General features: G+C 41.3%; 1 protein-coding gene across 4 annotated transcripts; it reads right to left on the bottom strand.

Annotated features, from left to right (window-relative positions):
* Window positions 1-115: 115 nt before the first annotated feature.
* Window positions 116-26,245, bottom strand: Zdhhc5 (zinc finger DHHC-type palmitoyltransferase 5). Of its 4 annotated transcripts, none has more exons than XM_015477958.2 (13): window positions 26,208-26,245; window positions 23,061-23,092; window positions 20,917-22,094; window positions 13,023-13,144; window positions 8,311-8,468; window positions 6,893-7,065; window positions 6,633-6,735; window positions 5,692-5,783; window positions 4,915-5,047; window positions 4,342-4,465; window positions 3,186-3,298; window positions 1,847-2,706; window positions 116-1,426 (listed from the first exon to the last, which is right to left on the bottom strand). In XM_015477958.2, exons 3-13 carry the CDS (start codon window positions 21,018-21,020, stop codon window positions 1,261-1,263), a joined length of 2,148 nt encoding a protein of 715 aa, XP_015333444.1. In that variant the 5' UTR covers window positions 21,021-22,094; window positions 23,061-23,092; window positions 26,208-26,245; the 3' UTR covers window positions 116-1,260. The 4 variants fall into 4 exon arrangements, with proteins under 4 accessions (XP_015333444.1, XP_015333445.1, XP_015333446.1 ...); XM_015477959.2 differs by lacking the exon at window positions 26,208-26,245 and adding an exon at window positions 25,816-25,994; XM_015477960.2 differs by lacking the exon at window positions 23,061-23,092.

Raw genomic sequence — 26,245 nt, 5'->3', positions numbered from 1 at the left:
CAGCTTAAAGATGGCTGAGACCAGAGAAGCAGATGAGGTTTTCTTTGTGATGACTTCCCACCAGAGATCATTCACCCTACTTTAACCAGACAAAACACAAGTCAGTGGGAGCTGGTTAGATCAGGATTTCTTTTTATTCCTTGTTGGTTTAAAATGGCTAATCAGAATAAAAAATAAAAGGTCCTCTGTGTAGAGGTTGGGGTCTTCCCTATTTAGAGGTCAGAACCCAGGTATCCCCTCTACCCAGCACCATACTTAGATGGGCTGAGGGGTAACCCCTGAGGGATACTCGGAGGGGCCTAGGCCTGCCACTCCTTTGCTCTATCCCATTTTTGGCATGTGATGAAAAATATTGCTTTTTTTCTTTCCTGGCCTTTCTTTGATTTTTAAATCACGTTAACCATGTAAGCTAGGGGGAAGTTATGAGGGGCTCACTGAAGAAGCCACTCTAATCCCTCTCCCCCAAGAAGGGGGATTATCCAGTATTATTTTTTGAGCTAGGTCAAGTTCTCTTCCTGATCCTCCACCATCACCACCATCACCACCACCAGTGTCATGGAGCTCTGACCCCTTTCCTGGGGAAATTAAATGCCAATGAACACTGAAAGCTAGCTATCTCCAAGTCTGTTCTGACCAAGATCCCAGACTCACCTCTCCCCAGGTTTCTTTCCTAATCAGCACCAACAGGGGGTGCTATTTCCTTAGTTGGTAACTGGGACAAGAGGGAACCATGGGAAAAAAGGAAGACCTCGATGTCTCTTTTCCTGCTGGTCTGAGGAAAGGGGAAAAGTAGAATCCCCCCTCCTTTGTGTATCCCTCCCTCATTTTCCCATCCCAGGATAGATATATAATTTCTTTGATATTTATAATATATATATATATATGTACACACACACCTGGTAACGCAGAAGAGGAAAAAAATAGAATCCGTAACAATAATAAAAAAAATTATTTCTGGTTTTAAAAATGATCTGGTTCCCTCCAGGGCGAGCAATTGCACAAATGTCCACTGAGTCTGGTCCAGGGATTAAGGAAGGGAAGGTCTTAGAAGGTAAAAGGGCATTGCTACCCCAGTCTCAGGGCCCCAACTCTCCAACTCCCCAACCCCACTGCATTTTATAAAACGCACCTCATCTCCTTGGAATCAGTGGTTTAAAAAATGTCCATGCAGGGGAGGAGAGCCCCTTGAGGGAAGGAAGGTGGCCACCTGGGGCCCTTTGGTGTAGGCGCAGAGGCGGGGGGAGGAGAGTCGCCGAAGGCTCACACCGAAATCTCATAAGTGGTACCACCCACCCCTGACACCTTCTTGACTCCTCCCCTTGTGGGGCTACTGAGAGGTGGCTGGCCTGGGCCAGAAGAGGATGAGCCTACGTTCTTGGGCTGCCCATTGGATTTGCTGTAGGCGGTCTTGAGCTGTACTTCATCTCTGGGAAGGAAAGAAAAAGCAGTTGTCAGGAAGTGGGGCATAAAATACAGGTAAGGTAAACAGTTTAAAATTTGGTTAAGAGGAAAACAAATGCACTTTTCTCTATGTATTTTTGTTATTCAAATAATCTCTCATTTTATTGCCATGTTTAAAATAGGCTGCTTCCCTATATCCCCTATTCACTCTAATAGCAGCTATCTTACATACTGACACTCAGAATTTATAAAACAACATTAGTATTAATCTTCAGTTTCTTAGGGAGGAATTACCCAAAGGCAGCTGGAATGAATGAAAATGAGGAGCTATCAGGGATGCCCTTGGGTACACATATTAGAATGCACCGGCAAAGCCCTGATACCTTATGCATGGTGCTATGCTAATTTTAAGTTGGCTGAGGTTCAGGGTGGTATAAATACTTACTTGGGTGTCAGTAATGGCTGCAAGGCCACTTCCTCTGTCTCAGAGACACCAGGTGGGGCTTTTTGGCTGCTGTAAGACATGGATCGGCCCAGATATGGGGCAGTTGGGCCTGGTTCAGGGGATCCTAACCCCCGGCCCCTTAGCCCATCTGGTTTGCCAAAACGGGGGACTGCTGGGCGTGCCAGTGGAGTCTTGCCTAAGGGTGATCTCTTTGAATCATCTGAGGATGAACTAGTACGAGGAGCATGGCCTGAGCCTGGTGTTGACTGAATGCCTGAGTCCCCCAAGCCTGGTTCTTCCTCATGGCCTGGTAGTGGGGGTGACTGGCGCAGCAGCTTCTCTCGTTCCTGGAGGGAGGCCACAATATGGCGTGACAGATTGTCGTAACGGACTGGTGAGGGCTCTCGGTGTGTTGGGCCGGTTGGCACCAAACGTGGGTGCCTCTCGGCTTCCCGTTGCTGGGCCAGCCGGGCTGACAGGAAGGGAGAGGTGTAGCCTAAAGGCGGGTCTGGCTCAGGCCCTGCCTGCACTGACTCGAAATCAGGACTGTCTGAAGGAGTGAGTAGGCTGTCATAAGATAGGCTTCCATTGCGTGTCTGGTTGGCCAGGCTCTTGTAGGAGGTGGAGGTGGTGCCTTCTGAACGAATGGACTGCAACTGGCCCAGCTCAAAACCTGTGCCCTGGGCTGACTTGAGGCTGGAGGAGCGCGAACCACTGGATAGGGGATCGAAGTGAAAGCTTTTGCCAAAGGTGGGAGAACGGAAACTCTCTGGTTCCAAGCTGGGCTCTGAACGATAGCTGGGATGGCGACTGCTTTCTGCAATTGAGTTTGGCTCCTTTAAGCTGTCCCCACGACTTAACTAAGGAAGAAAGTAAAACAAACTTAGTGCTCCTCTGTGACTAATACTAGATCCCAGAGCCAAAAGAGTCAAGAATGGAATTATATGCCAGTAGTATGCTTAGAACTTCTACATGCATTATTTGGTTTAACTCCTTAACTCAGATGAACTGGAATAAATAATCTCTCATTTTAAGACGCAAAAAATGAGGCTTGGAGAAGGTATAAGTAAGTAACTTGCTTATGATGGCAGAATTAGGTTTTGGAATCAGATCCGACCACTATAATCGATGCTATATGATAACACGTAGCTCCTTCTTTGATAAAGGACACACTATCAAGGAGGCCAACAATTCATAAAATATCTTCCATTTCTTCTCTTCCCATCTGCCTTTTCCTTCTCACCAGCTTGTTTTTTCCCCCAAAGAGTTGGTGTATATTACAACCCCACTTCTAGAGTACCCCACTTCTAGAGTACCCCACTTCTAGAGTACACAGTACCTTGGCGCTGGAGGAATGAGGCATGGCGGCTGATGTGCTGCTGCTACTGTAACCTGGCCGATACTTGTACATGGTAGGTGTTGGGGGGCTATCTTTGCCCAAGAGGCTGCTATCTGCAGGTAGAAAAGCCCAGGAAAAACACTTATAAGCTATTCTCTTAATATTCCTAGGGTTCCTTAAAATATGGAGGAAGGAGAAAACAAGAACAGACAGATATACCCAGCAAAAGAAAAAGTCTAAGGAACATAATTTTGCTGAAATCAAGAGTAAGTACTCGCTGGAGCCAGGTATTATGGCTCATGCTACTCAGGATGAGCCATAATACCTGGATTGCAAGTTCAAGGGTAGCCTCAGCAACTTATGCCCTAAGCAACTTAGCAAGACCTTGTCTCAAAATAAAAAATTTAGGGAGGCTGAGACAGGAGGATCTCGTGTTCAAAGGCAGCCTCAGCAATGATGAGGTGCTAAGCAACTCAGTGAGACCCTGTCTCTAAATAAAAAATACAAAATAGGGCTGGGGATGGGCTCAGTGGTTGAGTGCCCCTGAGTTCAATCCCAGGTACAAAATAAATAAATAAATAAATTAAAAATGGGTTGGGAGCATAGCACAGTGGTAAAGCACCCCTAGGTTCAACCCTAGTAACACATATACACACACACACACACACACACACACACAGACTTGTTGGGTATGGAGGTACACACCTGTACAATCCTACTGAGGGAGGCTGAGGCAGGAGAATTTCAAAGTCAAGGCCAACCAAAGCTAGATCCTGTCTCAAAATTTTTAAGAAGGACTAGGAATATAGTTCAGTGTACAATACCCACTAGGTTCAACCCAGTACTGGGGGGAAAAAAAAAAAGTCTAGAACTCAAGGTGGGTGAATATACCAAACAGGTCCTAGGAAACACAATGATCTGTCTAGAAGTTGACATTTCCCCCACAAAAATCCAGTTCACTGCCAATTTGCTAAATGGCATCCTTCCTCTTCCAGCTATTCAAAGAAAGCTGCACTATTACTATTTCCTGTTGGGTGTTCTTAGTCACAACACAAGTAGAATCTCCCAGCCTTTACTTGTTTTCTTTATGTCTTACAGAAGTAACCTCATACCAGTCTTCTAGTTCTAGGATCTCATAGATCAAGGCAGCACTTACCCTCATTAGTAGCTAGGCTGAGGTGTGTTCGCAGCCCTGTGTAACGGCTCAGGTCCGGCTTAGGAGGAGGTGGAGGTTCTGCATCTGCAGACTGACTCTCTGTTATCTCCAGGCTACCCTTAGACTAGAAAATTATGGTAGGTAAAATCAGATTTGAAGAACTGGTCATTTGGTTAACTCAAAGTATTAAATTTGCATAAGAGGTACTGGAAAGTCAATTATATGTTTCTATGGGAATGAAAGACAAAGCATAAGAGTCAGTTTGGGGACAGTTTTGGACAAAGTGTTCAACAAGAACTTAATTCTGTCATGTATTTGTTCATTTCAACCAACAATTGCTTGCTGAGCTTCTACCATCTGCAAGCTGTGAAATCCTATGAAGACAGGGAAATGAACAAGTTCAATTTCTATTGTCACAAAGTCCAATGAAGAGAAGATTTGTATCTAAGTGATTTTAACACAAATCAGTAAGTGATTCTAAAAGGAAGATGTAAACCAAAAGCAAGTTCCCTTCTCTTTGCCATGAGAGAGATTTCCCCAAGTTACCTAGTTTTACTTCCAAAAACTCCTCACCTTAGTTCTCCTCAGCTCTCCCTGGATGCCATTGTCCATGATCTTCACAGTTATCTGCCCATCTGACACTTCCGGCCGAAGAAAAGGAGGTCTGATTACAATGGTCTTTTCTTTCTTTGGTCTCCCCAAATACCTAAGTGTAAAAAGAGAGAAGGCTTTCATTTACTCATTTAAAAATATCTACTGGGGGCTGGGGTTGTGGCTCAGTGGTAGAGTGCTCGCCTAGCACATGCGAGGTGCTGGGTTTAATCCTCAGCACCACATAAAAATAAATAAATGTATTATGTCCAACTTAAAAAAAAATCTACTGATTGCCTATTGTGTGTGATGTATTTACAAGAAACATTCCTGGACTGGGGATGTAGTTCAGTGAATAGACTACATGGCTCTAGGTTTAATCCCCCCAGAACCCATCGCCCCAACAAAAAAAAAGTTCCTAGCAGGTCAGAGAAAAGTTAGCCCTAAATCCATTTATTAAATTCCATAACACAGCAAGACTTAAAAGACTAGGACTTTATGAGCAGGGACCCAGCTCGTGGTACTCTGGTCAAAATCTTATTCATCCTGAAGCCTCAAAGGAATTTACCTCAAGCATATCAACTGAACTCACAGAGTCCATGTAAGAATGGGTATGTCTGTCTCTTGCAGTGATGTCCCTTTTTAACACAGAAAACCCTTCTTAAAAGGCCATCTCCCACCAGACTTTCCCCATACCAGATTAAGCCCAAAGGAGACAAAAGTCTGAGAGTTAACTTTAGTCAAAACGGTTAGGAATACCTGGGTGCTGGAGAACTGCAGAGTACACGGCTGACATTGTTACAACAGCCATTGGTGAAGGGGTTCACACCTCCCCGGAATTTACCCGTAACCTAGACAGAGGAAAAAAGGACCCAATCAGTCAATTATAGAACCTTGATCCCAAAGGCCAAAACAAACTGACAGAAAATTATTAGGCACCCATTATCTGGGAGATACAAAAATGACTAAAACACAAATCTACCATCAAGAAGCTTATACTTTTGATGGTTCAAATCCTAGGTCTATGTCATGATAGCTGCCTATCAGTTTACGTATGTAAAATGGGGTAAGTAGCTTTCTGAATACTGAACAATAAAATAATTCACCGATGCTCAAGTACTTTAATAAAATGGCACAGTATCTGCACATAATCCCTGCATATCTCATATGTTCTAAATCATCTCTTGATTACTTTTCTAATACACTGTAAATATTGTGTCAATAGTTATTGCATTCTTTAGGGAATAATGTCAAAAAAAGTCTATATTTAGTGTGCAGACATTTTTTTCCCCAATTATATTCCATCTGGGGTTAGTTGAATTCACAGATACAGAACCCACAGATATAGAGAGCAGACTATCTAAGAGTAAGCACTTATAATTAGCTACTTTTATATGCCCATTTTTTTTTTTTCCATTAAGCAGCACTATACACTACTCAAGGGCTGGCCCAACTCTTTTACTGTTTTTTATAAACTCAGAGCCTAAATTGTGTAGTACACAAATGTGAACTAAGAAATGGCCTCTGTTCTCATGCTCATTAAGAAAACAGCCCTACCTTACCTCCTACCACTAATCTCTGAAATTATAATAAAATGTAACCATTAAGCCTCAACTTGTAGAAATATTATGCTATACTCTCATCAGAGGGCTTAAGACATGCCCTGCTCTTTAGGGATTTTCTGTCACTTTTCCCTATACCTGTTCATTGGTTGTGCGTCCCCTAGCCACCAGCACCACATGAAATCCTGTGAGTCCAGCGACCGGGATGAAGAATAAGCCAGCCACACACATCACTGCCATTCTGTTGCCAAACAGTCAAGGAAAACAGCAATGTGATCTTGCCTTCCTTAACCACCCGACTGTAGTTATTTTCCCTTTGACTGTCACTACCACAGGATTCTACTTTTCTCATTCCTCCCTATGCCAGAGTTCCACAACCCAAAGTTCTTGAAGGATACGTGACAGCCGTGTGGACCCCTGAGAGTTCCTTTATGTGGTAAAGGACATAAAGGAGGCCAAAGCCAAACACCCCCATTATGTGTGCTGTCAGGGAAAGGAGGAAGAGGAAGAAATAACGGTAGTTCCGGCGACCAATACAGTTGTTCACCCAGGGGCAGTGATGATCAAATTCCTAGAGGCAAAAACAGACACTGAGAGGCATCCTTGGACCACAGGACTAGATCACTTCTGTCAGAAGAGGAACAAAAGGCAGAACTTGAGTTTTACTTTTAGTAATTTATGATCATGTTCACCATTTATTTGCAAAATTAAAAACAGGCTCAAGCAATTTCTCTTGCTCTATATTATCTGTAAGAGAGACCGTTTGGAGTTTGGTCAAAGGCAAAGGCCAAGCCAGGTGTTACTGTGCAATCCCAACAATTTGGGAGGCTGAGGCAGGAGGATTTCAAATTTAAGGCCAGCCTGGGAGCAGCAAGACCTTGTCTCAAATAACAGATAAAAAGGGCTAGGATGTGGTTCAGTGGTAAAATGTCCCTGGACTCAATTTCCTAACACCAAAAAAAAAAAAAGCCAAAAGTTTATCCAATGTGACCAAGGAACTTCCCAAAAAGGATAAACATCAAGGCCTTTGCAAAACATTTAAGATTCATAAGAGGGCTGGGGATGTGGCTCAATCAGTAGCGCGCTTGCCTGGCATTCATGCAGCCCAGGTTCAATCCTCAGCACCACATACAAACAAAGATGTTGTGTCCACCGAAAAAAGTAAAAAATAAATACTAAATAAAAAAAAAAATAAGATTCATAAGAGACTTTGGAAAGAAAATATGGCAGGTAAATTCTTACAGTAAATAATAAGGAATTGGAAACAAGAAATAAAAAGGTAAGGGACAAGGGAGGACAGCTGGGAGGAAAAATCTAACAAAAATTGGAATGCAAGCCAGGCATAGTGGTGCATACCTATAATCCCAGCAATTTGGGAGACTAATGGAGTAGAATCACAAAGGTCAGACTGGGCAATTAAGTGAAACCCTGTCTCAAAGAATAAAGGCTGAGATGTAGCTCAGTGGTTCAATCCCTTGTCTTGCAAATACAAAATTTAATGCAATGACATGATTTTATGGAAGCAAAAAATAACACAAAGCCAGGACAAAGATGAGCCAAGGGATGGAAAGCTGGAGCTATGAATCTTATGTTGAAAAAAAATTATATTCAACCAGGATAAAGCTTCCCTCCTGAAATGACAAGAGTATTCCTGTTCTGTTTCTCACGTACTTACTTCATTGCTAACGCCTTTTAACAGAGCTAGACAGAGAGCCAAAGCAAAATTATACTTCATCTAAGGCCAAGAATCTATTCTGTGGTTAGGATGAAAACAACTTAGGCTAAGCACTAAGTCTTACTCCACCTAGACTCTTACCTCCACACAGTTGTCACAGACACTGCAGTGGGAACATCGAGGAGGACGGTAGAAGCGGCAAGTGGCACACCATTTCATGCGCACCTGGATGCCCTTGATCTCCACTGTTTTGTAAAGGGGAGCTCGGAAATCATCTTCCTTGTCCTCATCCTCTTCAGCTATAGAGAGGAAAAAAATCAGTTATAAAACAACTATGCCAAAACTATAGTAAGCACTAGGGTTTAAAATATGGCTTATACTTTTGAGGAATTCATAGTCTAATGCATGAAACTAGGAACTAGGAACTTAATAGAGTTTGATTAATAGTTCAATATCTACAAGTACACGATTGAATGACAGTGATCCAAGAAAGGTAACATTAACTTTTTTCCCACATACAAATCCCCTGCCCTAAATGTTTTCCCCTACTCTATTAATGGTGATTTGTTTTTTTTTTTTTTTCCCCTCCCAGTAGTGTTATTCTAGCCCTGAGTTGCCACAGGCTTGCACGATACTACCTCACTCAAAATGTTCATTTATTATTTTTATTTATAGATTTATTTTTGGTGGTGCTAGGGATTGAACCCAGGGCCTCACACACGCCAGATAAGTGCTCTACCACTGAGCTACACTCCAGCTCCAAATCTTTACTTTAAATGAAGAGTTTTTCTTTTGAAGGGAAAAAATTCAAATGCTAGTTATTTTGACATGCCTGATTCTTCCATACCATCATCTAATAGAAATTAACTCTTTCTTTTTGTAATAGCTCTTTGGTTATTCTTGTAACTTATCATATAGTGTATTTATATAAACGTTGGAGATGTAGCTTAGTGGTAGAGTGCTTATTTAGCATACTCGAGGCCCTGTGTTCCATTCCCAGCACAATAAACAAACAAATAAATAAATATCTTCTCTACCTTCCTTTCTAGACTGAGCTATTTAATTTGCTTTGTTTTGTTTTGCTTTTGTACTGGAAATGGAACCCATGGGCACTTTACCTCTGAGTCACATGCCAGCCCCATACCTCCCCCCTTTTTTTTCCATTTTGGGACAGGGTCTCAATATGCTTAGGGCCTCACTATATTGCTGAGGCTGGCCTCAAACTTGTGATCTTCCTGCCTCAGTGTCCCAAACTGCTAAGATTACAGGCATACATCCCCACACCTAGCTTAGACTGAGCTATTTAAAAACAATGACATTTTTTTCTTATTCTAGGAACTGAACTAGGGTGCTGCTCTACCACTCAGCTACATCTCAGCCCTTTTTATTTTACTTTAAGACAGGATCTCAACAAGTTGCTGGGGTTGGCTTCAACTTGTGATCCTCCTGCTTCAAGCCTCTCAAGGTGCTGGAATTACAAGCATGTGCCACTGTGCCTAGCTGAAAGCAATGACATTTTAAAAGAAATCATCCCAAATGATCATTGTCATGTCTTCCATATAATAGATCACTAAATATTTGATGAATGAGCATTATAGGCTCACTAAAATAGCCCTCCTTGCCTTTAGGGACACCAAGTTCCTTCCTCTCACAAGTCACAAATGATGAAATTAATCACACTGATGCAGGCTCTTGGAGCACAATGAATTCCAGAAAAACCTCATCTCACAGTTGCTATCCCAACCCCAAGTGTCTGGCTTTTACAAAATAACCTATCATTTAAGAGGAAAAATTAGATATCCTCAGTAATCTCTGTCAACTTCTCTTCCCTTCACCTCTTATTCCACTCATGATGGTTCTTACTCTCACCTATCCCAGGAACAGCCTCCTCCTCCTATATGTATAACCTTCCAATATGCACTAGAAAACATCTCCTCTCTCTACAAATTCAGTCTCTTTTTCTGGTCCAATCTCCTCATCCTAAAAACATGTTAAAAAGTCTTCTGTATCCTAAAATTATTTCTTCTCCTATAAAATATTATTCCATTTCTGCCTTCTTTGCTTACTTCTTGAAAGTGGAAATTTAGTACTGACACTCCTTCCTCATTTCTCATTAACTGCCTTCCAAACCATTCTTCATGATACACACACTATTAGGACTAGCATTGTTAAGATCAATTGTTTCTTAATTACCAAAACAATGAGAAGTTGTGTGTTTTCATACTTTTGATCTCTCAATTTTTGGTACTACCAATCACTGCTACTTCATGAACTTAGCTCCCACTTTGTCCTCTTTATCATTCTTGTTCAATCTCTCTTCAATGGGTGCTCCTTTCCCTCTGCTCATTACATAATTGTCAGTGCCGATCAGGTCTAATCTTGGTTCTTTTGTAATCTCACTCTATTTTCTCTAGACAATTTTCTTCTGTTGCTTCAAATACCACATGGCTGAAGATTCCTAAATCAAGGTCTTTGTCTACTAAATTGCCTAACTCTACATGAATGACCCATAACTATCTCAAATTCAATATGTCTGGAGCTGGGAGCATAACACAGAAGTAAACCACTTGCCTAGCATATGCAAGGCCCTGAGTTCCATCACCAGCACAGGGGAAAAAACAGTATGCTGAGAGTGCTTTGTCTTCCCTTCAAACTTGTTCAACATTCCTATCTCATATTTATAGTTTATAAAATTAACATCCAATTTATCCCATAAGTTAGGAACCTTGAAATTACTCTTAAGATAATTCATTCATCCTTTCCAATTCAAGTACTAACTAGTTCCAACCCTGTTTGGCTTCCAAGATCAGGCACACTCAGAGTGACATGGCAGTAGATTCTTTTACCCTTTCACTCTGCCCTAGTAATCTGTCATGAACAATTCTGGTGAGTTTACATCTGAAAATTTTGTACATCTAGTCATGAATTCAAGTTCTCCTCTAGTTTATATTATTGTCACACCCATCCAATGTATATCTGTACATTCATATAAGAATTATTATTATTATTATTATTATTATTTAGTTGTATTTTGTTTATTTATTTATTTTATGTGGTGCAGGGGATCAAATGCAGTGCCTCATGCATGCTAGGCAAGCGCTCTACCACTGAGCCACAACCCCAGCCCAAGAATTATTTTTGTAAAAGGAAATCAGATCCCATGATACCTCCAATTAAAGACTTCTAGCTAGGCACAGTGGCAGATGCTTGTAATACCAGCAGCTCAGGAGACTGAGGCAGGAGGATTGCAAGTTCAAAGCAAGCCTCAGCAATTTAGCTACGCCCTAAGCAACTAAGCAAGATCCTGTCTCTAAACAAATTATTGAAAAAGGGCTGGGGTCAAAAAAACCAAAGGATTTTTTAATCTCGGTTCTTTTGTAATATCACTCTCTTTTCTCTAGACAATCTTTCTCCTGTTGCTTCAAATACCATATAGCTGAAGATTACTAAATCAAAGTCTTTTGTCTACTAAACTGCCCACTTAATTAATTAATTCTACCTGGATGACCCATAACTACCTCAAATTCAATATGTCTGGAGCTGGGGAGTATAACATAGTAATAGACCACTTGCCTATTAGGCCCTGAGTTCCATCACCAGCACGGGGGAAAAAAAAAAAACAGTATGTCTGAGAGTGCTTTGTCAAAAAAACCAAGGTTTTTTCTGATATGTGGATGCTGATCCATAATGGGGATGAGGGGCAGAGCATGAGAGGAATGGAGGAACTTTAGATAGGGCAAAGGGGAGGAGAGGGGAAGGGAGGGGGCATGGAGGGAGGAGAGATGGTGGAATGGGATGGGACATCATTACTCTTAAGTACATGTATGAAGACACGAATGGTATGACTCTACTTTGTGTACAACCAGAGACATGAAAAATGGTGCTCTATATGTGTAGTATGAATTGAAATGCATTCTGCTATCATGTATTACATAATTAGAATGAATGAATGAATAAATGAATGAATGAATAAAAGGGCTGGGGATGTGGTTCAGTGGTTAAGTGCCCCTGAGTAGCAAAAAAAAAAAAAAAAGTAGAAGACTTCTCACTGTCAAAGGAAGAAGGGAAGAAATCTTGTATCATCTATTTAATTGAACATAAATCATTTAATTGAGCATATCAAGTCCTTCCCAACTTAGTTCTGGGTTTATCACCTACTTCTTCTGGTGCCACTATGCACTAAATGCTCCATTCCCACTGAGTTCTTCATTTGATGGCTACAGCTTCTGTATATGCTGCTTCTTTGACCTAAAAATGCCCCTCCTTCCATCTTCTACTTTTAGCAGCATTTCCCCAATTTCTCTGGACAGATATCACTTTACCTTTTCTATGTTCTCACGGAACTTTGTTCTTGCCTCCTTTATAGTTGCATTGCACTGTTAAAATAATCTAACTTATCATGGGCATTACCTAGCAACATCACCTAACCCATATGCTCTAAATTTCTGCTGAGGCTGGGCACAGTGGCACACACCTATGATACCAACTACTCAGGAGGCTGAGGCAGGAGGATCTCGAGTTCAAGGCAAGCCTAGGCAACTTAACCCTGTCTCAATTTTTTTTTTAAACGGGCTAGGTATGTAGCACAGTGGCAAGAACATCCCTGAGTTCAATCCCCAGTAAGAGGGGTGGAGGGGGAATTCTGCTGAATAAATAACTAAAACTCAGAGATTTGATCCAAAGTAAATCAAATGGTTAGAAGTTATGACATTTATTCTTGACCTGCTTTTCATCATCAGACTATAAAAGTATTCCATATTCCTAGGACTCTAAAGGTTCAAGATCAACCATGTCTGCCCAAATAATTATGTTTTAAAAGCAACAAGGAGTTGCCAAGAGAGGAGAGCTCTTACCTCGAGGGAAAATCCCTGGGTCCATGAAAGTGGCCATGCTGAAGTTGGCCAGTACAAAGAGAAACATAATCGCATTGTAGATGGGCACTGCAGGTGACACAGACAGGCTTAGTCCTGGACACCTACACAAATAATAAAGAAGATGAGGGGCTGCCTCTAATATTTGACAATTATTCAAAGCTCTGTAAAGATTCAGCCTCCATACCCATACATAAATCTTACATGGTTTATCTTCGCCATTTGAAACTATTGCCTCTTTCCTTCCCACCAAGTGTCCCAGTCCGTTTCCCAAGGAACTGCTCATTTTAGATCAAGATATGAGACACAGAATTTGTCCTATCTTAACCCCCTGCAGTGTCTACGTTCTTTATTCATTATTCCCCAGAGGTCGGTCCACATGTTTTGGAATGTGGACTTATCTCCTTTTTTAACAAGACTTGAGAACTAGGGACTGACTATGTAACTGATACCAGCAACATTCCTTTCTCTGAAGGAGCCTGAGGCTTCTGGATCCCAGCCATGTCCCACTAACCTGCACACTGACCCAAAACATGAGATTCCACCTGCTTTCTGGCTTACCTCCATGCTTCCCAACTGGCTATGAACCACTCTCAACTGCCTAATGTTTCTCCCTGGTGTCAGTTATTCCCAAGAGCTTTATTCAATGCTAGTCCCCTACACTGGGAAATTTTAAAAAACACAAAGATGGTATCAAGATAGAACTAGACCCACCTTTGACATCTGAAAATGGAGCAAAGAAGTGGGGAAGGAAAAAATAGAGCATATCAGACCAAAGAAGCCCTAAATCCTATAGAAAAATAAACTAGCCAAACATCCAGTATTCCACAACATTCAAATCAAGAAACTGCTTTAGATAACACAAGAATGCTTCTATCCAAGGTTAAGCTCAGGTCTTTCAGGATAAGTCTAAGTAGAAGCACTTCAGGATTCCTCCTTTCTCTGCTCGTTTCCCAGGAGTTCAAAGTTTCATAAAAACTTCTGATGTGAGCCTTGCTTTGTTAGGAGTTTCACACACTCTCTTCTCCTGTCTCAGCCAAGGGAGAACTTCCCTTTACAAGACAGTGGCTAAATGCCCTAATCTACTTTGTAGCTGAGAACTTAATCTCCAGAATCAGGACAGAGTATGTTCTTGTCCCCTTTATCTGGACCAGGCAGAAGAAAAGAAGAGCTCACTGAAACAAAGGAAGAAGGGTTATGAGAGTTAGAGTATATGAGTCTGAAGGCCTAATCCACAGCAGTCCTGGATTCTGTCAAGAAAGGTGTTCTGTCCCCCATCATGACAAAAAGCAAAGCACTGAAGAGTGATTCAGGACAGTTATAAAACCAAAAATAAGAGACAAAACTGTCACAAAGCACCTCACAAATCTTTACTACCAGTATCTATTTTTTCAAATTCTACTCAGCCATTCATTTAAAAAATTTTTAAAGACCCTCAGCCACAGCTCTATCATTAAATAAAGTCCCCTGTGAAGCCTCTTTCTCTGGTTCAAAAAGATGTTCCCTTGCCAAGGTGTGAGGTAGAATACACGCAAGAAACAGTTCCTGCACAGCCCCACCCCAAAGCCTGACCTCCTGGTTTCCTTAGGAGGGAGGGAGAGAAACTGAAAACCAGTCATCCAGGTCAGAGCCCCTCCCTAGTACTTAGCAGTCGCTTCAATTTCCGCCTGGGGAAGAAGAGAAAGGGTGACTCACTTCACTCCTACAGCCTGGGAAGATAATTAGAAGGGAAAAATAAATTAAATCCTTAGAACATGGAGGTGCCCATGATTTAAATTCCTAGTATTGGCCACTGTGGCCTCTTGAGCTTCTAAAAGAAATAAGCAAGGGTATCTTCCATCCAGAGTAAAAACTAAAGTAAATCATTAGTCCCCTTGTAGCCCAGGTGTTGACCTTTTTGATCCCACTTTTTCTTCAATTTCATTTCCAAACAAAGCAACTCACTCAATTTCTTGGGTATCTTGCCAACCTACCCCTGGACGATGAATTTTACTCCTACAACTTTCTTGATATCAACCATTTCTGTTTAAGTGTGTAATCCAAAAGAGTTCCAATATCTGTTGACAAAATAAAGTCTGCCCCCACAGTAGCAGACGCTACAAGCGACACAAGTATCTCAACTTCATGAGCACTACTTGCTCCTAGATTCAGAGACCTTCTAACCTTATACTCTACCTGAGGGAAGACCACCAAGGAGGGGCATGTGTAAGCAAAGCCTGTTCCTGCCACAGCCCATATTCTGCTTGGCTTGAGAAGAGGCTTTCCATTGCTTTAGTACTTTGCCTGATTGCTGAATGACCACCCCAAATGGCCTGTCTGAATCCGTTGCCTTTGATTAAGACGAGGCTAAAGTTGAGGAAAGGAGTTGTTGGGGCTCGTTCTCAGACTATAGTAATAATCACAGAGCACCAGAAGCTAAGGGAGTGGCTATAGCCCAGAAGGCTGACTGACTCATTGATGTGATTCTCAGACCCAAACCATCCCAGGTAGAACAGGTTCTTCTGCCAACCATTCAACGTTCCTGTTTTCAAGGCCAAAAAAATTGGGAAGAGGGGGTGTTAATACATATCTAAAACCCTGTTTTCTAGCTCTCCCTAACACTTCCTATTATAAAAACCAGTGCAAATTCCTGGAAAGAAAAAAATAGAGTCAAGAAGCTTTGGATTTTAATCCTGTCTCAACTGATGCTTCACTATATATTACTTAGGTAATCCACAGGAAACTTTCAAACTTATTACTTAAGCTACATAACACAAAAATGAGGATGAAGGTAAATGTTTGAAAAGATCCTTAAATTCTTTTAAAACAAACTGGATTAATACTTTGCATTCACTGGATAGAAGACTCAAGAAAACATTAATTATTACCATGGTCAATTACCATTCTAGCTCCACCTTCATTTTTAATTCCACTTCCCCAATCTGAGGTATCAGTGATTCAAAGTACTAAAAACAGAGACACTAAGCTCCTGAAGAACAGGCCTATGCATTCCACCCATGCCTAGCTTGTTACTTGAGTATATGATTAGGGTTCCTTGTTGATGAGAAAAGGCTGTAATGAATGCCCCATTTCCTGCCCTTGGGATCCTAATCTAGAAATGCTTTCTTCAAGTTTCCACAGGAAGACAATTTCTCCTCTTGCAGGTGGTAAATTTCTCTTAAAACATTTGCTTTGTGGTATCTCTATAACATAGACTCTTCAGCAACTGAGTGCTACATATGTAGGACCCGGGTACTTACTTCTGGGTGAGAAAAACAGGTGGGAAGGAAAGAAACAACCACTGCTCAATTAATGCCTTAAATCACGAGGCTGCTCCCACTCAAATCAGATGCTAGCACCTTTTCCCTTCTTTAAAACAAACAAACAAACAACAACAACAAAAAAAAAACCAGGGAGAGCCATTGAGGTTGCCCAACTCCGTGAGTAAAAGGGTTGGAAGAGGCCAGAGGCAGAAACTGAAAGGGAGCAGTACCATAGATGGAACACTGGAAAGACCATCATGTACTTCTGGACGATTCTGATTTTTGTCCTCCCCTTAGAGGATCACCTGAAACATTACCAGGACCCCTTCCCCCCTCTTTAACTTTAGAAATAGACAAAATAAAGCACAGAATAGGGCACAATAGAACACACCTGTAATCCCAAGGACTCCAGAGAATGAGGCAGGAGGATCAAAAGTTCAAGGCCAGCCTCAACAACATAACAAGGCCCTAAATAACCTAGCAAAACTCTGTCTCAAAATAAAAACTAAAAGGACTGGAGCTGTAGCTCAATAGTAAAGCATCCCTGGATCCAATCCCCAGTACCAAAAATAAATAAAAGAAACACTGACTTAACTTACAGATAGAGGAGACTTTGGAGACGAATTTGGTGATTTCAAATGGTGTTGCCAGGAGCCTTAAGGAGGGCTCAGGGGACCTCAGGAAGGAAAACAGCAAGTGGCTGAGCCTTTACACATGTCAGTCTACTATGAACCATAGGTTCCCTACTTTTGTTTTATAAACTGGGGTTCAATAGAAGGTTTCTTCTGAAACAGAGTCATACTGCTTAAATAAAATTGTCTAGGTTGACTTCCTTGTTATAGAGAGGAAGAACTGAGGTCTACAAAGGTTAACAGACTTTACCAAAATCAGTCTCCTGATCCCCAAAAGATGCTTATCTCACTTACCTACCATTCCCCATGCCAGTCACAAAAAAAGATTAAACTATGACAAGTGAGGATCTAAATACATTATCTTAAATGCAGAGGCTACAACCTAACTGGGAGGAGATGGGTTACTTTAGCAGACACTCTCATTTGAAAATAATGAAGATGAATCAAGACAGGACCCCAACCACTAAAGCTTAGTTTTAGAACTAGACAAATTCAGTGAATAAAAGGGATCCAGCTGAGAGGAAAACCTCAACTGTTCTATTCAAACTTCTCTAGGGCAAACTTCTCTATTTCTTTGATGACCAAACCCAACTGGTAATTTTTGCTCATAGCTTCCCTTACTTGACAAACATAGAGGGTAGATTGTTCCTAATTAGTTGACGCTTACATGCCTCCACTAATTATGTCTGCCAGCTGAAAGGGACTCTTCCTCCTATTCCCAGTCCTCAGTCCCAAAGTCATTTTCACCTGGGGCCCATACTGATGTAAGAATGGTCAATTGTAGCTTAGTGAAAAGAACAGGAGGTGGATGACAGAGTAGTTACAGATTTAAAGCCCCTCCCAGGAAATGTTTCAGAGACAGTCTTCCTCTTACCTCTCATGACACCACGAACTCTATTTTTGATTGTATATGGTTTTCAACAGGTAATTCTCCAAAGAATTGAACCTCAAAAAGGGTAGAACCCATGGAGGAAGTTTTTAAAAATAATGGGGTCTTGACAGATACATGCTTACAGAGGAAACACTATGATCTAAGAGAAAAGGATGAGACTTTCTAGGTGATAGAGTAATATAAAAGGTCGTTTACACATTCACAAGGCAGGCAGAGTAGACTTTAGGGAGAAAAGGGAGCCCAGAAATTGTTCTTGTGAAAACTAATGCCAGCAAGAACTTCAGTTATGACTGAAGGCTCTTCTAACTTTATATTAAAGGTAATAATTCCAAAGTGAGTCAATAATGTCCTTCAAAATTTTCTCTCCCAGGGCTGAGAGACCATGGGAGAAGAAGAGCCCCTACTTTACTGGCACCAAAGAATAAGAAGTAGGTTAAATAGCTTCAATTATCAGTTGAGGGAAAAAGCCCATGTCAGGACATCTCTTTGTGGGCAAACTGGTATAACCAGCCAGGCACTTCAATGGCTCCAGATTAACAAATTAAGAACAAGGACTCAGCATGTTCTATCTCAAGAACAGACAGTTTAAAAGAGAAATCACTTACTCCTGAATATCCTAGCTTTTTCAAGGGCTTTGCCTCTTAAAGCAAAACAGACTCTCCCAAATCAAGCAGGTCTAAGGGTGTCAAAGTGATCTAGTACATACTCCTCCTGACCCAGCACTACAACTGCTACAAGTATACTAAGATATGATAGAAATGTCCCTTGGTTAAAATTCTGATTCTACTCATTAGACATCAAACCAAAAATTAAAACAAGTTCTGACACTATAGACTCATCCCTCCTTATTGGTAGTTAATGCACATAGGACAGAATACTGAACATGATGAGTTTAAACAAGAAAAGATAATGAAGAGGAGAAGCTAGATAAAGAAAAGCATGCTGGCCAGGCATGATGGTACATCCCTTTAACCCCAACAACTCAGGAGGCTGAGGCAGGAGAATCACAAGTTTGAGGTCAGTCTAGGCAACTTAGCAAGAACTTCAACAACTTAGCAAGACCCCATCTCAAAGTAAAAAGGTCTGCGGATATAGCTCAGTGGTGAAGCAATCCACAATATCAAAAAACAGGCTGCCATACAACAGGGTAATACCAGGGACTCAAGAGACTGAGGATCACAAGTTTGAGGCCATCTCAGCAACTTAGTAAGATTCTGTCTGAAAAAATAAAAAAGGTTTGGGGATGTAGCTCAGTGGTAAAGCACCCCTGGGTTCAGTCCCCAGGAAAAAAAAAAAAAAAAGAGAGAGAGAAAGAAAGAGGCAGGAGGAAAGCAAAGTGGAAAAAGAAAGGGAAAAAGGAAGGAAGAGCAGGGTCTCTGGGTCTTCGAGGGATTTGGCAAGTATGATCAGGTTATAGAGCTGGGGGCCAAAAAAAAATCTTTCTCTACACTTCAAAGGAAGAGGTAAACCAGATATGTGGGGGTAGCCCCTCAGGAGGCTGAGGCAAAAAGATCCCAAGTTCGAGGCCAGTCTCAGCATTTCAGTAAGGCTCTAAGCATTTTAGCAAGACCCTGTCTCAAAATAAAAAAAATAAAAGGACCGGGGATGTGGCTCAGTGGTTGAGCATCTCTGGGTTCAATCCCTGTTACAAAAAAAAAAAAGGTAAAAACAAAGCTGATACTCATTTGTTAATGATTAGTTTCTTGTTTAAAAATCTGATAGGAATACATTGGTAACACTTTGCTAACTCTTTTGACTAAGTGACCCACATTTTAAAGAATTCTTTTTGGTATCTGAAATTCCTTCCCTCCTATCTCAGATTTGCTTTCTGTGTAACTGTCTTCACCCCAACAATTCTGCTTCAGTGAGTTCAAACTGCTTTTATTCCCTATCACTTCAATTCATTCTTCTCACTACCTCACATTGCTCTGAATAGCACCTCATAATTAGGTTTGAACATGAACCATGTCAAAGTGATCTCCCCAAAAGACTTAGCATGCTCTCATGGTTCGAAGAGCTGCAGCTAGAGTGCTAACTCAATGACTTAACAATATAAGGTTCAGAAGGCTGGCGCAAATTTATAAACTGGAAAGAGCAAAGAAGCTCACTAGGGGATTGACAGCTATAATACTGAGGGTAAAAGAAGGGTAAATCACTCATTCTCCTCCTGTAAAAAGTAGAGGAATCAATTCTGAAGATGCTAAGTGGGAATGAGGCAGATCCTAGATCCTAAATGGGATTTTGTGTGTGTGTGTGGTGCTGGGTATTGAATCTAGGGCTTCCTATATATTAGGCACATGCTCTAACACTAAGCTATATCCCCAGCCCTGTAAGCGGGAAATCTTTCAATTCCAACTGCTTTTCCCAACAGGACAAAAGAACAGAAAAATTACTCTCATTCTCTTCAGTGGGAACTAATATAGAATGATTCTAGGGCTCTCTTCCTAAATAAAGCCTGTCCTTTGAAGTTAGGGATGTTAATTCAGTGAAAGAGTGCTTGCCTAGCACACGTGAGGCCTGGGTTCAAACCCCAGTACTGCAAAAAATAAAAGAGGCTGCCCTTTCCCAGTGGTCTTCTCTTCTACAGACTTAAGGCTTAAATAACTTTGTTAACAACAAGAAGCACTAAATGCCAAAACTATACCGTTGGTATATCTTATAAATCAATTCTAAAATTCTCCAGCACTCAGTTTCTGCAATCTCAAACCTAAGCTTCAGACATCCTTGAGAAAAACCATTATAATTTCAGAAGACTGTAGTCTGAGTCTCTTTCTCTCACAAACTCGATTGCTTAAACTGCTTCAACAAGCATCTCTGGTGGTTTCCTCCCACTTCCTTCCTAGTTTAGGATCAATTAATAATGGAGACGGGTGGAAAACATGAAGACATTTATGATTCCAAAGGAAGGGAGAAAGGAGAAAGTAGAAAATTCAACAAATTTTAACAACTTTTCTTACATATCTCTGGGACTTGGATTTCCCTGTATCAGACACCAAGCACTCTCAAGTCACTTAACTTTGCAAGTAACTAGCAAAGCTCAAAAAGACATACTCTGTCACCTCCCATAAATGCCTCCCATCCCCCAATACCACCGCTGGGAGAAAACTCACGTAAAGGCAAAGAAGAGTGTGGTGGCGCCCACTAAGAAGATGGCGGCTGCTGAGACCGGGACATACTTGCTGGGTTTGAACCTCTTTCCAGACTCTGCGGGCATGTTGGAGCTCTGATGGGAGATCTGCCCTGCCGCATAGCCCAGGCCCACACAGCGGCAGAACAGACAAGAAAATGGGATGAGGGAAACAATAGAAAGAAAGGAAACCAGGGAAAACAGAAAATTTAAAATTATCACCCTTCCCCCTCCCAAATAAAACTGAAGGTCAAAAGATCTCAAATGAGGGAAAGCACATGGGAGGGGGAAAGGTGATTTCAAATGATGAATAACCACCTCCCCAGAACAAAGCAGAAGGGAAAATTAAAAAACAACTTGTACAGTTCTAAAATTGAAGATAAACAGAAGGCTGTACACATGCAAATGTTGCAGGTGGAGAACATGGACAGTCAGAGATCAAGATATAGCTCATAGATGGAGGCAGGTCTTCATAAGGAAAGGGGGGGAAAATATCAGGGCAGGGCAGAAAATGTTAGGCAAGGAAAAATTCTTCTGAGGAGATACAAAAGTACCTCCACGACTACCACACTTCCACAAAATATGAGCTGCACCTAAAAGGTGCGCCTAGGGTTTCTATTTTAATCCAAGACGGAAACTGGGCCCCTTCCAGCTTTAAAGAGAAGTTGTCTCTACTGCAGTCCTTGTCCCTTTTAGGCAGTCTTCTTAATGCCACCACTCCCACACCTTGACTGCACCAGAGCTTATAATCTGGCAATGGTGGTTTAATTTTATTTATTTCTCTCTTGGTGGCCAAAGCTGGACAACAGCTGTTATAAGGTTGAGTTGTAAATCCTTTTCTTTGAAGTAGGAGGGAAAATAGAGAGCAAGCTTGTCAGTCTTCAATCTCTTCTTGTTATTCCCAAGCCCTTTAAGGGCTCCGTTTCCTACAGAGTTCATGCAAAACTGAAGGGAAACTGAAAATCCTTGAAGTCATGTTTTTCCTAATAAGCAGAATGAAATGAAGAAATTAATTCCACTTGTTGATACTTTAAATGATTACTGTAGATAAAACCAAGTTCCAAAGATGTTCCCGTTTCCAGGTTAGTCAATGTCTCTGATCTTTCTTCTTCAATCTTGCGCTTTCCAGATGCAGAGTTCAACTTTGTTATGGTGCCTCACCTGTAGAAATACAAATACCTTTAATCAAAGAAATTCTTTCAGGGCATTTCTTAAGAGCCTCAGGCTAAAACCCCACCAGATACTCTGTTAAAAAATGCTTTTTGAACAGCATGCGGCTGGGGAGGCTGAGGCAGGAAGATCTCAAGTTCAAAGCCAGCCTCAGCAATTTAGCAAGGCCCTAAGCAACCCAGAGACCCAATCTCTAAATAAAATTTTAAAAAAGGACCGGGGGATATGGCTCAGTGGTTAAGTACCCTTGGGTTCAATCTCAGGTATTAAAAAAAAAAAAAAGGCGGGGGAGGGTGAGAGAAAGATTACTTTCTACTTCACTTAACATGTGGGAAAGGACTCTGAATTGGGAAGAAAATGAATTCAGAATGCTTCATTTATTCTATGTGCTGTTCAGATTGGAAGGAGAACATGGCTTTATCTGGTCTAAGGTTATCAAAGGACTAGCTTCGGTAAGGGGCGCATCTTACCTTACATAAATGGGCAGTAATAAATATCAAGAATATAAAAATCTAAAAACAAATAAGGGCACAACAGTGAAGGGCAGTAGTCCTAAAACAGATATTCCTCTTTAGACAAATAGAGTATTTATTACTACAATGAAAAATGTTACTTCAGAATTAGGATAACAAATCTCATTTCCTTTCTGTGTCTCTTTCTTACTCCTCTTTGCTTTTTTAGCATATACTAAATGCTCAATGACAGAGGCAAAAGCTGAATTTGTACTCTTCTGAAATCACCCTTTAATGAGGGACCTGAGCAAGAATGTTCTTACATTAAAAGGTGAGATGCCTCTTTGAGAAACTTGGTCTACCATGGGAGTTGGTCCCTTTCTTCCCAATTCAGTAATTTATTCCTACATTGGCCTATTAGGAAGTAAACTCAGCCCCCCTACACCTGATATAATTAATAGATATAACTGGGTGGGGGAATGTTGTTCAGTGGAAGAGCATTTACCTAGTATGCTGGAGGACCTGCCACTCCAACACCTAAAGTAAAAAATAAAAATTAAAATTAAAAAAAAAGTAACAATTATTTTTGTTGATGATAGTAGCAAAATAACATCAGCACCTTGTTTTTCATCTGGATTCATCTCAAAGTACTTTACTCATATTATCTGGTGACACAGTCCCTTATCCCACTCTAAAATTGAAGGGTAGAGAATGCCTAAGGCCATTCCACTGAATCATCTGAGCAATCAGGTTCAGAACCCAAGAGTTCACATGCCCCTTTGCTGACACAAACTCCTTCTCCCTCTTTCTCATTCAATATTCCACATGCCCAATGGTAATAAATTGAAATCTACAAATCAAAAATTTTATTTAAGTTAGAATTCTGAAACAAAGCAGTCTCATTCCCCTCAATGTACCATTTAATACCAAAGGAAAAGATGAAAAATATCAAAAGATTCAGATAGTAAAATACAAACATGCCCTGGAATTTATCGTTTCTTCTCTCACCTGTGGCACGGAAGGAAAAAGTGCCTTCCTTTAAGATTCATCATCTTTCTTTAAAGATAGGACTTCAGAGGTTCAAACAGCAATATTAAAATGGAATTAAGACCCAGAGATTATAAGAAATTATTATATTCCTAAAATAGATCCTCTTTAGTCCCTTATTTTATGATTACTTAATCCTCTGTTTCCTATAAAAAAATAAAGTCCAAACTTGTAACTTAAGGCTTAAATAACTCTGTTAACAACAAGAAGCAAATTCTTTTTTTTATTTTTGAGGTGCAGGGGATTGAACCCAGGGCCTTGTGCATGCAAGGTAAGCACTCTACCAACTGAGCTATATCCCCAGCCTAAGAAGCAAATTCTTTTTTTTTTTTTTTAAAGAGAGAGTGAGAGAGAGAGAGAATTCTTAATATTTATTTTTTAGTTATCGGCGGACACAGCATCTTTGTATGTGGTGCTGAGGATCGAACCCAGGCCGCACGCATGCCAGGCGAGCGTGCTACCACTTGAGCCACATCCCCAGCCCCAGCAAATTCTTGATTTGTAGACAGCAGTACTATTAAAGCAAATGTTTCCCTCAAAACCCCCAAAATTAGAGAAGATGGAAAATTACACTACTTAAATTTTATCTAGAGTAGGAGATCATTTAAACATCATAAATTATTTTTAAATTTTATTTATTTAGTTTTTAGAAATCGTGTATTATTGCAGATTATATTTTCCATAGGAAAAAAAAAAAAGTGGGTTAATACTGCCAGAGTAATGCAGAGTCATGAAAGGCCATGAAATTTTGGAAGTACAATACTGGGATACAAAAGAGATTTGCATCTGAGTTGTTTAGGAGTTGTACATTAAAAGAGACAAGATAAAACCTAGGAATGTATTGGGTATAAAGGCACACCAAGTCTTAGCAGAAGGACACGCTGCAGTAGTAGAGATGAGATCAGAAGGGTATGGTTCAAGAGAGCCAACAATTTGGATCCACACCAGCACCAAAAAGTGTACAAGAATGTCTATCAGTCCGGCAAAGAGTAATGTATGAAAGGGAAATATGTATATAGGTAAAACAACATAGGATATGTAGTTTGAAGGTTTTAATAAGGTTTAATATGATTACTTCCTTAAAGGAGTCAATGGATATAAGTTGTACCACTGACAACACAAGTAATGTTTGTTAAAATAAATTAGGTAATAGTATAAGACAGTAAATACAAAGTATCAGATGCCATGGAATAATTCACATTAAGATATCAGAGAAAGATCCAACCAGAAGTTTAAAGAGTGTGCTATCTTTATACATTGAGGTAGCAAAGCACATGGCAAAACAATTCTTATAAACATTAAGCAGTTTGTGGTGGCCCACATCTACATCTTTAATCTTTAAACTTGGGAGGCTGAAGCAGGAGAATCCCAAGTCCGAGGCCAGCCTCAGCAACTTAAGAGGCCCTCAGCAACTTTGCGGGACCCTATGTCTAAATAAGTAAGTAAGGGCTGGGGATGTGGCTCAAGCGGTAGCGTGCTGGTCTGGCATGCGTGCGGCCTGGGTTCGATCCTCCGTACCACATACAAACAAAGATGTTGTGTCCGCCGAGAACTAAAAAATAAATATTAAAATTCTAAAAAAAAAAAAAAAAATTAAAAATAAAAAAATAAAAAAAATAAATAAGTAAGTAAGTAAATAAATAAATAAAACATTAGGCAGGTTTTATAGAATAGGTGACAATGAGCATTCTAAAGAGATGTGATTCAGGACAGAGGGATGCTGGGATGAAAGAAGGGGGATATAAATATAAGGTTAATTTGGTCAAGAAGGCATTAACCAGGAAGTGAAAAATCCAAGGCAGAAAAATTGTCAACAGTATAAAATACATAATATATATTTGATATTACAACTGCTTTCAATAACTTTAAGTCACTTTTTTACTACTCATTTCGGGTTTTCATTTGGCCAAATGGACAAAACACTTTCCCGCCCCACAAAGAGATTCCTATAGGTAAAATACTGGCAAACACATTCGAGCTACACTTGTAAAAAGTACTTAGTACTAGAAGCATAAAGCACCCAGTTAGTGGGGGTAGGGGGAGGAAGCAGACCGGTGGGAGAGAAGAGGTAACAAGATGAAGCTTGAGCCAAAATAAGTATCAGCAGAGTAAGGCGAAAAGACCCAAGCTGCAGTGTTTGTAAAAGGGGAACAGGACCGGGTCCCCACGGCCGGGCTGGAGCAAGGAGAATAACCGTACGGGGCAGAACTGACCACCACTGAGCCCGAAAAGACGGAATCCCACGGCGGCAGGGCCCACCGGTGCTGAGAGAGCGGGCTACCAGGGGACAGCCCGGGCCGGGGGCGCGGGGCTGGGGGCGGAAGGGGCGGCGGCTGGGTACCAGGCGCAGAGGACCAGGTCCGGAGCCTGGCGGCCCGGCTGTAACCCGTTCCGAGCCCCAGCAGGCACAGATTCCCGGCCTCTACTCGTTGTCCGTTTCGGGGCCCACGGGTCCTGCTGCGGACCAATGACCGGGCCGGGAGGAGGGTTGGGGCCTCAACCCCCTCCCCCTCCTAAGTCCCCCTTCCCTAGAGGTCACTCTCCCCTCCCACCTCACAGGCCCGGCACTTCCGGTTCCGCAGGGGCCGGTGTCCCCGGTACTCACCCCCGGCTCGGTGCCCGTCACCGCAGCCGTCGTTGTCA

The sequence above is a fragment of the Marmota marmota genome, unplaced genomic scaffold (genome assembly GCF_001458135.2).
Source record: "Marmota marmota marmota unplaced genomic scaffold, marMar, whole genome shotgun sequence".
Lineage (NCBI taxonomy): Eukaryota > Metazoa > Chordata > Mammalia > Rodentia > Sciuridae > Marmota > Marmota marmota.
Note: the sequence above shows the minus strand (reverse complement) of the source record. Positions and strands in the feature narration are given on the sequence as shown.

Bases quoted from the DNA above. Each gene is read 5' to 3' on its own strand.
- Zdhhc5 (XM_015477958.2), bottom strand. From the start codon at position 21,020: ATGCCCGCAGAGTCTGGAAAGAGGTTCAAACCCAGCAAGTATGTCCCG. The intron at 8,469-13,022 runs GTAAGAGCTCTC...TCCTCTCTATAG, and splicing joins CCCAGGGATTTTCCCTCGAG to CTGAAGAGGATGAGGACAAG. The intron at 4,466-4,914 runs GTGAGGAGTTTT...ATAATTTTCTAG, and splicing joins GAGAGCTGAGGAGAACTAAG to TCTAAGGGTAGCCTGGAGAT.